Below are 13,416 nucleotides of genomic sequence, written 5' to 3' on the forward strand. Positions count from 1 at the left end.
AAGGCAGATGCCTTCTTGAAAGAAATGTTTCTGTAATTAGATTCTCACTTCTTGGTTAATTGTCAGTAATTAGAACCCACCTACGAATATGTTAAATCCTTATCCACCCAAAGAATGTGTGATGCATTCTGTCCTTCAGCTTCTGCCTTCCATTTGGAAGCCCAACTAATTTTGGTTTGGTAATTATCTCAGGTCTTCTACCTTTGCTCTTCTATTTTGGGCAAAATCTAAGCCTAGTGAAGACCTTCATTTAATACTAGGTTATGAAAAATTATTGACACAAAGATTACAACCAACCTTTCTGTTTCCTATTGTCAGCCCTCATTTGTCCTATGTGCTTTGTCAGGACCCTGAGTGCACTAACAGAATCACAGAATGCTTTGGGTTGGAAGGGACCTTTAGAGGTCATCTAGCCCAACCCCCTGCAGTGAGCAGGGACAGCTTTAACCAGACCAGGGTGCTCAGAGCCCCATCCAACCTGACCTTGAAGGTTTCTAGGGATGGGGCCTCCACTACCTCTCTGGGCAACCTGTTCCAGTGCTTGACCACCCTCATTGTAAAAAATTTCTTTCTTATGTCTAGTCTAAGTCTATTCTTCTTTAGTTTAAATCCATTATTCCTTGTCCTGCCATAACAGGCCTTGCTAAAAAGATTGTCCCCATCCTTCCTATAAGCCCCCGTTAAGTACTGAAAGGCCGCAATAAGGTCTCCTCGCAGCCTTCTCTTCTCCAGGCTGAACAACCCCAACTCTCTCAGCCTGTCTTTGTAGGAGAGGTGCTGTAGCCCTCAGATCATTTTGGTGGCCCTCTTCTGGACCCGCTCCAATAGGTCCATGTCCTTCTTGTGCTGAGGGCTCCAGAGCTGGACACAGTACTCCAGGTGAGGTCTCACCATTCTTTTGATGCAGCCTTAACAGCCCCAACAAGCCCCACCTGCACCCCACCCATGGGCTCAGGAGCCCCGTTTAAGCTGAGCCCTGGGCCTTCATTCCACATCTGAGCTATGTTGTAGGAATATGGGTTTCCAGCTCAGGCATGATGAGGCGAAGGGCTCCGGAGCTGAGGATCGCGACGGGGGACCCTTCCTAAAGCAGCAAATCGGTGGCAAAAGTGCAAAGGCAAAAGCACAGGGAGAGGGTTCCCCCCTACCCCGAGCGGGAAAGAGTGAGCTCCTGACGAGTGGCAGCTCTGACTCGGCGTTGGCGGGGACAGGGGTGACGGCGGCCAAACCCCCTCACGTACAAGAGCAGCTCTCCGGCAGCGCGAGCAACCAGGAGCGCGGCAACCAGGACGGGCACGCGTGGCGTGGCGTGGCGTGGCGCGGGCCTGGGGCGTGCGGGGAAGGCGCAGTCCCCCTGCTGGCTCTAAAGGGAAACTCAACTTGCAGTCATCGCCCTCCCATAGCTGCTGGGGCCTCTCCTGGTTTCCACTCGCCCGAAAGCCGTCGCCAGAAGGAATGTGGCGACCGAGACGGAGCTCCCGCACAGACATGCAGCCGTCCAGGTCTCTGGCTGCAGGGAGTGCCTGAGCCCGTCACTCGTACCGGTGGGCAGCACAGACAACAGCTGTCTTCAGTGTGACCAGAATGATCTCCTCAGCCTGGTGGCAGAGCTGAAGGAGGAGGTGGAAAGGCTGAGGAGTAACAGGGAGTGCGAGAGGAAGACAGATTGGTGGAGCCGCACCATACCATGCCTGGGGCCAAGGCAGCAGGTGGAGGCTCTGCAAGGTGCAGAGGATCCCCTACCCCCTTGCCAGCAAGCAGACAGAGGGGACCTAAGAGACCGGGGTGAATCGAAACAGGTCCCTGCTCGGGGTGGCAGGTGAATCCCCTCCTAGCCTCCCTCACCTTCCCAGTTGCCCCTACCCAACAGATATGGGCCTCTGGAACTTGAGGGCCAGGCAAATGAGGATGTAGGTGAAGGTCCGTCCAGGGGGTTGCCTAGGGCAAGTCGGTCAGCCCCATGCATTACAACTGCCCCTGTTAAGAAAAAAGAGGGTAATTGTCATAGGGGATTCCCTCCTGTGGGGAACAGAGGGCCCAATATGCCGTCCAGACCCATCCCACAGGGAAGTCTGCTGCCTCCCTGGGGCCTGGGTTAGAGATGTTACTAAGAAATTCCCTGGTCTGGCACAGGCCTCTGATTGTTACCCACTGTTGGTTATGCAGGTTGGCAGTGATGAGGTTGCAGAGAGAAGTCCAAAAGCGATGAAAAGGGACTTTAGGACACTGGGATGATTGGTTGAAGGATTGGGAGCACAGGTAGTGTTTTCCTCAATCCTGTCAGTGGCAGGGAAGAATACTGAAAGGAACAGGAAAGCTCAGCTGATTAACAAATGGCTCAGAGGTTGGTGCCATCAGTGGACTTTGGGGGTTTTTTGATCATGGGGAGGTTTACACAGCACCAGGCCTGCTGGTGGCAGATGGAGTTAAGCCATCTCCAAGGGGGAAAAGGATTCTCGCTCATGAGTTGGCAGGGCTCATCGACAGGGCTTTAAACTAGGTTCAAAGGGGGAAGGGGATATAACCAGGGTCACTAGAGGGGAGCCCAAGGGTGGCATGGCAGCATTGGGAGTGAAATCAATAGCTCAGCTCAAGTGCATCTACACCAATGCATGCAGCATGGGCAACAAACAGGAGGAGCTGGAAGCCGTTGTGTAGCAGGCTAGCTATGACTTGGGCACCATCACAGAAACATGGTGGGGTGACTCGTGACTGGAGTGCTGCACTGGATGACTATAAGCTCTTCAGAAGGGACAGGCAGGGAAGGAGAGGCGGTGGGGTGGCTCTGTATGTTAGGGAGTGCTTTGATTGTACAGAGCTCGACAGTGGTGATTATAAGGTCGAGTGCTTATGGGCAAGGATGAAGGGGAAGGCCAACAAGGCAGATGTCCTGCTGGGAGTCTGTTACAGACCACCCAACCAGGATGAAGAGGTAGATGAAGCATTCTACAAGCAGCTGGCAGAAGTCTCACAATCATTAGCCCTTGTTCTTGTGGGGGACTTCAATTTACCAGACATCTGCTGGAAATACAACACAGCAGAGAGGAAACGGTCTAGGAGGTTCCTGGAGTGTGTGGAGGATAACTTCCTGACACAGCTGGTAAGTGAGCCTACTAGGGGTGGTGCCTCGTGTGACCTGCTATTTACAAACAGAGAAGGACTGGTGGGAGATGTCATGGTCTTGGGCTTAGCAACCATGATATGACAGAGTTTTTGATTCTTGGCGAAGTAAGGAGGGGGGTCAGCAAAACCACTACCACGGACTTCCGGAGGGCAGACTTTGGCCTGTTCAGGACACTGGTTGGGAAAGTCCCTTGGGAGACAGGCCTGAAGGGCAAAGGGGTCCAGGAAGGCTGGGCGTTCTTCAAGAAGGAAGTCTTAAAGGTGCAGGAGCAGGCTGTCCCCATGAGCTGTAAGATGAACCTGCGGGGAAGACGACTGGCCTGGCTGAACAGGGAGCTTTTGCTGGGACTCAGGGAAGAAAGAAAAGTTTACCACCTTTGGAAGAAGGGGCAGGCAACTCAAGAAGAGTACAGGGATCTCGTTAGGTCATACAGAGAGGAAATGAGAAGGCAAAAGTCCAGCTAGAACTCAGTCTGGCCACTGTTGTAAGAGATAATAAAAAATGCTTCTACAAATACATTAACAACAAAAAGAGCCAAGAAGAATCTCCATCCTTTATTGGATGGAGAGGGGAACATTGCCACCAACGATGAGGAAAAGGCTGAGGTACTTAATGCCTTCTTTGCCTCAGTCTTTAATAGCCAGACCAGTTATACTCAGGGTATTCAGCCCCCTGAGCTGGAAGACAGGGACAGAGAGCAGAATGAAGCCCCCATAATCCAGGAGGAAGCAGTTACCGACCTGCTATGCCACCTGGACGCTCACAAGTTTATGGGGCCCGATGGGATCCACCTGAAAGTACTGAGGGTGCTGGTGGAGGAGCTTGCCAAGCCACTCTCCATCATCTATCAGCAGTCCTGGTTAAGAGGGGAGGTCCTTGATGACTGGAGGCTTGCCAGTGTGACACCCATCTACAAGAAGGGCCGGTAGGAGGATCTGGGGACCTACAGGCCTGTCAGCCTGACCTCAGTGCAGGGGAAGATTATGGAGCAGTTCATATTGAGTGAACTCAACAGGCATGGGCAGGTCAACCAGAGGATCAGGCCCAGCCAGCATGGGTTCATGAAAGACAGGTCCTGCTTGACCAGCCTGATCTCCTTCTGTGACCTGGTGACCTGCCTAGCGGATGAGGGAAAGGCTGTGGATGTCATCTACCTGGACTTTAGCAAAGCCTTTGATATCGTCTCCCACAACATTCTCCTAAGGAAGCTGGTGGCTCATGGCCTAGGCAGGTGTACTCTTCGCTGGGTAAAAAACTGGCTGGGTGGCCAAGCCCAGAGAGTAGTGGTGAATGGAGTTAAATCCAGTTGGCAACTGGTCACAAGCGGCATTCCCCAGGGCTCAGTTTTGGGGACAGTCTTGTTTAATATATTTATCAACAATCTGGATGAGGGGATTGAGTGCACCCTCAGTAAGTTTGCAGATGACACCAAACTGGGTGGGAGTGTCCACCTGCTTGAGGGTAGGAAGGCCCTGCAGAGGGACCTGGACAGGCTGGATCGATGGGCCGAGGCCAACTGTATGAGGTTCAACAAGGCCAAGTATCGGGTCCTGCACTTGGGTCACAACAACCCCATGCAACACTACAGGCTTGGGGAAGAGTGGCTGGAAAGCTGCCTGGCCGAAAAGGACCTGGGGGTGTTGGTTGACAGCCAGCTGAACATGAGCCAGCAGTGTGCCCAGGGGGCCAAGAAGGCCAACAGCATCCTGGCTTGTATCAGGAATAGTGTGGCCAGCAGGAGCAGGGAGGTGATTGTCCCCCTGTACTCGGCGCTGGTGAGGCCGCACCTCGAATACTGTGTCCAGTTTTGGGCCCCTCAATACAAGAAAGACATTGAGGTGCTGGAGCATGTTCAGAGAAGGGCAATGAAGCTGGTGAAGGGTCTGGAGCACAGGCCTTATGAGGAGCGGCTGAGGGAACTGGGGTTGTTTAGCCTGAAGAAGAGGAGGCTGAGGGGTGACCTCATCGTACTCTACAACTACCTGAAAGGAGGTTGTAGTGAGGTGGGTGTTGGTCTCTTCTCCTACATAGTTAGTGATAGGACAAGAGGAAATGGGCTCAAGCTGTGCCAAGGGAGGTTTAGATTGGATATTAGGAAAAATTTCTTTACGGAAGGAGCAGTCAAGCATTGGAACAGGCTGCCCAGAGAGGTGGTGGAGTCCCCATCCCTGGAGGTGTTCAAAAAATGGGTAGACATGGCACTCTGGGACATGGTTTAGTGGGCATGGTGGTGTTGGGTTGATGGTTGGACTGATTATCTTAGAGGTCCTTTCCAATCTTAATGATTCCTAGTTTTTATTTTCATTAAAAAATAATCGAGCCACCAAGCCAGGAAACATGAAATTATGACTCTACCCTTCATTGGTTTAGTGGTGGACTTAGTACTGTTAGGTTAATGGTTGGACTGGATGATCTTAAAGGTCTTTTCCATCCTAAACAATTCTGTTCTGTTCTATGACTGTGCCTAGCCATGTTCATCTGGATCTGGACTTACAGACTGACTTCCTAGCTTGGCCTCAGTCTTTTCTTATCAGTATGGACCTGCCTGGCACTCACTAGGTTATGTCTGACCCTAGTTAACCTCACTGGACCTGACGCTAACCTGTGGGCTGCCTTCCCAGCTTGACCTTGGACCTGCCTTGTTGCTTGCCTGACGATCTGCACTCTTGGCTGAATCTGGTGTGCCCTGCTCACTTTGCTCTCAGGTATTGTGGGACTGGGTTCTGGCAGTGAGGCTCTGCCCTATCAGCTGTGTTATCAAGCTTGGCTCCTGCCCTTCATGGAGCAGCCAGCCCTCACTGCTCACAACACTCTTCTGTTTTACCTTCAAAATAAACCCAGTATTTCTATACTTAGTTTCACAATCCCAACAATAACTCACATGTCAAAACTAAGTGAAACAGTCTTTTTCTTTTTTTCTCCTTTTTTTTAACATTACAAAATCCCATGATTAACTCTCGAATTCTAGGCCTGAACATTAAACATCAATTCCTTTTGATTCAACAGACTTCTATCTTCTCCTCCTGTTTGCAACCTGAATTTTACCCTTTTGAGTCTCACCAGGTATATGTCGCCATTTCAGTATGGAGAGTATGAGTTGTTCCCCCTTATTGTTACCAGCCCTGATGACTGGAATTTAGCTTGAAACCCCTCTAAAGCTGAGAACAGTCACTTCTTGTTCCACTGATTTGGTATTATTTTTCCCCCCTCAAAGGCTGCTGCTAAAAAAAACCCCAAACAAACCCTCAGCTGAGCTATTTGCTGTGTCCCTTCCTATACTATGCCAAAGGTTAAGCATAACACTGAATTTATGCAAATTGAGATCTAGCCCAACAATATTACAAATCACTGTGCTTGGTGTTATGCCTTAGCTTTCAAAGGCAGCTTGTGTTTGCTTATAATAACTCCACAAATTTTTTAGATCTTTCTCTTCATAACCATAATTTCAGGCCCATGGTTAACACAGAAGACAAGATCCATAAACCAAGCAGGTTAAATCTTAAACCAGCTTCCCTTTCCAACTCCAACCTTTCAGAGGACAGGCTTGTTAAGCAGGAATAAGCCCCACATTTCACTCCTTTTTCTTCAGAATCTTAAGTGCAACTGCGGGCTTTACACTTAGCATGTGTAACCACTGCCAAGCCATATATTCACACAGTCACATATTAATTCTGACTGAAACCCTTCTCTTTGACGTCTAGGTTGATATTTTAAAGGAAATAGGCTCTATGCAGTAGCTATTCCATTTCCCATTGTTAGCTCTAACCCCAATAGAAGACAATGCAATAAAGCCATACTTGCGTAGAAGGTTTGTCAAGAAGGAGCTATATTCACTTCTAGATCAACTGGGACCTCACCACCTGTAAGAAGGGGAAGAATGGCATTTAGTCAAGAGCAGTGTCCCAGGGATAATTAGCTGTATGTAGTTATTCATACCTACACCTTTCATCAGAACTACACTAACAGTTTATTTAAATTTCATGAAAGATGATGAAATCCTTATTCAACTGAAGTCAAGTGCAAAACTTCTGAACTGGGAGTCGGGGTTTCATCTGGCCTGCGAACAGTTGGCTTTGTCTGTGGTGTTGAGCACCATCTAGCGTCCTCATAGTGGCCAAGGAGATACGCTTTAAGCCTTTTAAGCTGAATGAGCACCAAAGCAAAAGAAAAAAAAAAAGGCAAAAAAAAAAAAAAAAAAGCAGCATGGCTTAAGGTGAAGTTGCTCTGTGCCAGGGAATTTATTTTTTACTTTTGTGGGCTCTCAACAGTGTCGTTTTTCTCCAATGACATCTGCAGCACTGTGCATTTAGTCATCAGCTGTCCCAAATATAATCCAAAACACTAGTTTCTACTATTTTTCATTGAAACACCAAGTATAGCATGATAAGCCATAATAAATTTAATTTTGCAGCAGTTTTTACATACTGCCTCACAAACACCTATTACATCCCCCAAGATTTTTCTTGGGCAGAAAATCCTATGTGTATATATTTATTGACACCCAAACAAAAAATGCCATTGCTTTAGCAGCTTTCATTTCTTATTTGGCATCCCCTTTTAAATTCTCTTTCAGCCTTCTTTTTAACTATAGCTGGATGTGTGCAAAGTGTGGCCACCACTGTTTCTCTATAACTTTAGAGGACAGAATTCAGTGCTGAGTGCCAATGAGTCAGTCATTCCCAATGCTAACAGAGAGTAAGTCAAGGTTTTGACAAATGACATGTATTTGAAATCCATGTCTCATACTTGATTCAATTTGTGAAGCAATTCAGAAACAAGTTACAACAGCTCCCAGCAGCAGTATGAGAGAACAGCAGTTTTCTTGTGACTCCGGGATACAACAATTTAGTAAAAAGTTTTCATTTTACGTATAATGCTATGCAGTTACTTAATTAACTAGCACAGGAAGTATGTCTTACCGTTACTGAATTCAGGCAAATGTTGAAACACCTTCTGCACAAACTTTCCAAACATCATCGTGGTGCATGTCAGTGAACTGCACACATCTGACCAAATCAGATTTTGGTTTTTTTGGTCAATTTAAATGATCTTTTGGCTTCATCAAAGGCTTTTTCCCTGGACCATATTACCTAATAATTTAATTCAATAGAGATACACCAGTAAGACATATTTGAGTATAAACATACACTGATATCTTTAGTACATATATGTCAGTTGCTGGAGACTGTTCCCACAACGTAATAGTCTCCATTGAGATCTCCCTCAACACATCGCACCTGGCTAAGACGGCCAACTGTCAACGCATCTGTTTGACTTTCTCCTCTCCTCGAGTGCCTGCGCAATTAAAACAAACGCACTCGAACGGGCAGCGCGGGAAAAGGTGCTGCGCCCCGCCAACCGGGGCACGGGCCTGTCCACCACGGCAACGCTGGAGGCTGGCAGGTGCTGCGGCTGGGCTGCCGGAACCCGGCCTCTCCTCACCACCACATGAAACAGCACTAGCGCTGAAACGACGGCGGCTCGGGGTTCGGCAGCCACAGCCGCGCCGGCGGTAAGCGACAGGTGAATAAGGGACACGACCAGCAACACAGGGCCGCCGCCGCCGCCAGCATCGGCCGCCATTTTGGGCGAGGCCAACGCGCCACAGAGGGGCGCCGGCCCGAGCCAAGATGGCCGCCGGCCAACGCGCCCCGCCCGGGCAGGCCCGGCCCGCCCCGCCCCGCCCCTCCTCGCCCCGCCTCTCCTCGCCCCGCCTCGGATGCAGACGGGCGCGCACCGGAAGTCGTTCTCCCCATGCCGGAAGTGCAGCGGTTCCGGAGCGGTGGCCGGGCGGCGATGGCAGCGGGCCGGCAGCGGCGCGGCGGGCCGGCGGGCCCCTCCGCCTCCCGGCGCGGCGGCGCGGGCTGAGGGGAGCGGGCCGCCTGCCGCCGCCCTCCCGCTCCCTCCTTCTCCGCTGGAGGAAGGTAAGGGGCTGCCGGCGCCTGTGGCGGAGCTGTTGCCGTGGGGGGCTCCTCGCCCGGAGCGCGGGTCCAGCTCTCGGGGGGGCGGGGAGGGCTGAGCGCTGCCGGCGTCGCCAGCGGCCGGTTTGCGCAGCTTGTTGCGGGAGGAGAGCCCCGGAGCACCCGCGGAATGGGGGTGAGCGACTCTGATAGCCATCGCGGGTGTCTCGAAAGCTGCAAGTAAAGACAGTCCCTCGAAACGGAAAAAGAGAAAACTCAGCGTTATCTCTGCCTCTTTCGGTGTAACCCAGAGCTAAGGCTCCTCTTCTGGCTACTGCTGCCTAGCAAGGGCGGCAGAAGAAACAACTAACGTTTACCTTCTTAAATCTGCTGCGATTTTAACGGCGTGTGTGCTTTCAATGTGTGCATTCCTTTTGAAGATTTATTTTCTGTGAAGGGGACTACTTGTTAGCCATCTCGAAGATGCTTAACTACTGGAAAAAACGGACAGTGACTTAGCTATTGCGTAAACATAGACTCTGGAATTTAGTTTTACCCAGTGGATTAGCAGCTTCTTACACAAATTTTTCAGTTGTTATACTAAAAGTATTAACTTGGTGTATTAAAAGGAAGCATACTGTTAAGTTCTATAAAAGGATAAGCTAAGCAACAAATAGTTGTTGCATACAAAAGTAATGGCATTCTCAAGTATTTACTGTATTTTGACTCTTTTAGCCGCCGTAAATGCAGCAGTGTGAGGGCCAGAACAACTTCTCCAGGGTTACCCTGATCAAATTCTCTCAGGTCAGGATTGAGGATATCCTTCAGATGTGGAAAACCAGGAAGTCTTTTGAGGTTGCTAACCAGACAGATTAGTCTGGCCTCAGGAAAGGGAATTCAGAAAGGTGTAGTGATTTTTTTATCAATTATGGTAAACTCTCTCATACTTTCACTAATAGTTATGGTTCTGTATGCATAAATCATCCTTAACTAAGCATTTCTGCCTAGAAATGTTTTTAAAGCCTGGTATATTTTCTTAAAACAATACTGCATAAATTGATTTTAACTCTCTCTTAAAACAGGTAGGAAAGGTAAAACCCCAACAATCTGAAAAAGCATGTTTGTTAGGAGAACTCTAACTAGCTGCAGTGAAGTGGTCATTCTCCCTGCCCTGCCCTGCCCTGCCCGAGGGCTATTTTGAGGGAAGGTGGTGATAACTTCTGGTATGAGTGGAGGTACTTCTGCTAGAGTGTTTGTGACTGGTTTGAAGAGTGTTTCAAGTCATCTAGGCCCATACAGCCAGCCGGAGATCTTAAAGCAGCTAAAATTGAGCACAGTAGTGTCTGTGGTACTTCTTCTGAAAAGTGCCAGTTGACTGGTGTCTGGTTTGTTCTGCACTGAGTCAGTTACTAATACAGATGTTCAACTTCTTTCCTCCAGAAGGCATACTGTGACTGTTCACGCAGGTAGAGCAAAAATACAGTTAGGTGCAAGTAACATGCTTATAGTATCTTCATTTGTGCAAATGGGTACAATTACATACCTTTAATATGTATCTTCTCATGTTCAAATTGAAAACATCCTTTTATATGGTTCATAGATGGGCACTGAGCTAGAGCTTAATAAAACAGCGTGTTGCTACACTGCAAGCAAGCAGTGATGCTGCTGTTACTGGCGGGCTAGCAGCATGTTTGTCTTGCAAATGTCAAAGAACTTTACAAACTTTCTGTATTCATAGAAAGTCTTGTATTATCCCCACCCTGCAGCTAGAGACACTGAGGGCAGAGGGGGTAACTAACTTATTCAATTCATGATTTCTGTTTTATTGACTTAGTACTTGACTTTAGGCTGGTATAACTTGATAGCTAGCAGGCACTAAACTAGCCAGAGCCATCGATGGAGCATTGTATGTAATTAGCATTAGCCTGTTGCTGGCATAGTAGTATGATTTTGTGTGATGTAGAGAGAACTCAGGTCTTCAGAAATGCATGTGTGCTGTTTTTACTAATGTGTGATGAAAAGTTATAAAAAGTTAACTTAAGAAAGCCAAGCTTCACCTGTGTCCCTTCTTTCTCCAAACTGTACTGAATGTATGCGTTAACTTTTGTTCCAGGTGCAGAGCATGGAGAATGATGAACTTCCGCCAGAGGATGGGATGGATTGGTGTGGGGTTGTACTTGTTAGCAAGTGCTGCAGCTTTTTATTATGTCTTTGAAATCAATGAGACTTACAACAAACTAGCACTGGAGCACATTCAGCAACACCCCAAGGAACCACAGGAAGGAACCACATGGACGCACTCCTTAAAAGTACGACTGCTATCCTTGCCTTTTTGGCTGTGGACTATAATATTTTTAATACCATATTTACAGATGTTCTTGTTCCTCTATTCCTGTACAAGAGCTGACCCCAAAACTGTTGGGTATTGCATCATTCCTATCTGCTTGGCTGTCATTTGCAATCGTCATCAAACATTTGTGAAGGCCTCTAATCAGATCAGTAGATTACAACTGATTGACACTTAGCTCAATTTCTAGTTTCCGTAGTTGTTTTGAAGCAATTGCATATGCCTGATCTAATCACAAGACTGAAGTTCTGAGTGAAGGCTGGAAAGAGCCTTTTCTTTCAAACTGTTAAGCAATGAAGAAAGTGACTGTTTTCTATTTAAAAAAAAAAAAAAAAGTAACTGCAAAGGTTTTTAAATATGGATCTATCAGAATGGCCAGAGTGGGAAAGCCCTATGTGACACTTGATGGAAGTATTTCTCATTTTGCCTTAATGATGCAAAATTGCAACACTCCCATCTGAAACGTCCTGTGGGGAAATAAGTTTCTGGTCCATGACTTTACTCCTCTGTGCAAAAAAGTGATTTCCTATGTTTTCCCTTGGAGTAAAATCAATGAAAAGATACTTCTTTTGTGGTAAATGTAAAAGGAAAAAATATCAGAACGTGATTATAAAAGCTGCACTTAACACAATTCTTTGCTTTTTCTTTTTTTTTTTTTAAAGGTAATTAATATCTACATCAGTGCTGGTTTTTAATGATTTTTTTAAAAATAAGTTTAGATATAAATACAGGAAGCAAAGAATAAAGTTTGTGCGAACCTTTAAAGGGAAAAAGGTACTTTTTTTTTCTGTGGTAGCATACTTCTTTTTCAGTGACCACAACAGTACAGCAGTGTAGGTAGGCAGTGAGAAGTGGCATAGGCCTGGAGGTTGGTGCTTTAAACTCTCTTCCTACCACATCAAAAGCAGTTTATACTTGCATTGGCCTATAATCTGCACAAAACTTCATTTGTGTTTCCTTCTCCTATCTATAGAAATCTCCTTTGATAAAATAACAAGTGATTGGAATTTACTACCACTCTAATTTCACTCCGGACATGATGCAAAACCGTGTTCTGGGAGCACTGATGTATTAGGAAAAACTTTGATTTTGGGCAAGTTAACTGGTATTAGGTTGGGGGGATGCTACAAACAGGTTGTAAGACAGATAACCGTGTTTCTTTTACAAACTTGAAGAAGATACCTTCTTCTCATTCTTGCAATGAATGCAAATTTCTTCAGTCATACTGAAATTCCACTGCGATTTCTTACCATAGTTTCAACCTCTATTTTTCAGTGCAATTTTGGCATAGCATTTAATTCTAACTACTGGATTGTGTATTTTGAGTAATATCAAATCTTTTCGTTCTTCTTGTCCTTTTTTGTTTCTTCTTAGAATAACTAAATTTTTGAGCCAGCATGATGGAAGTAACCTTCCGAATGTGAAGACAGTGCAAAATAAACTCTTCAAAAGCAGTATGCCCAGAACAATTATGAACTAAACTCCTTGATTATAATTTCAGTTGTATGTGATTGTCAGTACCTAATCATCACAAATGCTAATCCATTTCTGATTACTTTAAGGGAATTCTGGAGAATATTGGCTTTCTCTTGCTTTGGAAAGAGAACACTGTTTTCAGTGTTGCTATGTTTAAGCATGGCAATCACAACACCTTAAACTTTCTGTTTGCATTTGGAGATATTTTGAGACACTGGTTTCAAATGCCACCATCGGTGCTAGGACCTGAAAACAATGTAGCCTTTACAAGAAGGTTTTAAGTTGTAAGTGCAATATTAAAAGGAGGAAGCTGCCATCTTAATATGCTGGAGTAAGAATAAAGTATAAACTCTGACTTGTAGTATCTTTGGGAGTCAGAGCTTTTAAGTTGTGTTGTTTTCTAACTTTAAAAATCACCATCCTATTTATCTATAAAATAAAACCTTTTCAATGTTTATAAACAGAAGTCTGTTAATGCAGATACATATCACTGGCTTTTTTTTTTTTCTTTCATATGTTTGTTTGCTAGATAGCAGTGCTGGCAGTCAGCTGCTGTAGCTTACTGTCCT

The 13,416-nt window shown here is 46.6% G+C and overlaps 1 protein-coding gene across 1 annotated transcript; it reads left to right on the forward strand.

Annotated features, from left to right (window-relative positions):
• Positions 1 to 9,005: 9,005 nt before the first annotated feature.
• On the forward strand, positions 9,006 to 13,326 carry LYSET (lysosomal enzyme trafficking factor). The gene is made up of 2 exons (XM_075712412.1): positions 9,006 to 9,048; positions 11,138 to 13,326. The coding sequence occupies exon 2, from the start codon at positions 11,154 to 11,156 to the stop codon at positions 11,547 to 11,549; it is 396 nt and encodes a 131-aa protein (XP_075568527.1). The 5' UTR covers positions 9,006 to 9,048; positions 11,138 to 11,153; the 3' UTR covers positions 11,550 to 13,326.
• Positions 13,327 to 13,416: the final 90 nt, after the last annotated feature.

Source organism: Pelecanus crispus, chromosome 6 (assembly GCF_030463565.1).
Source record: "Pelecanus crispus isolate bPelCri1 chromosome 6, bPelCri1.pri, whole genome shotgun sequence".
In the NCBI taxonomy this organism is placed as follows: Eukaryota; Metazoa; Chordata; class Aves; order Pelecaniformes; family Pelecanidae; genus Pelecanus; species Pelecanus crispus.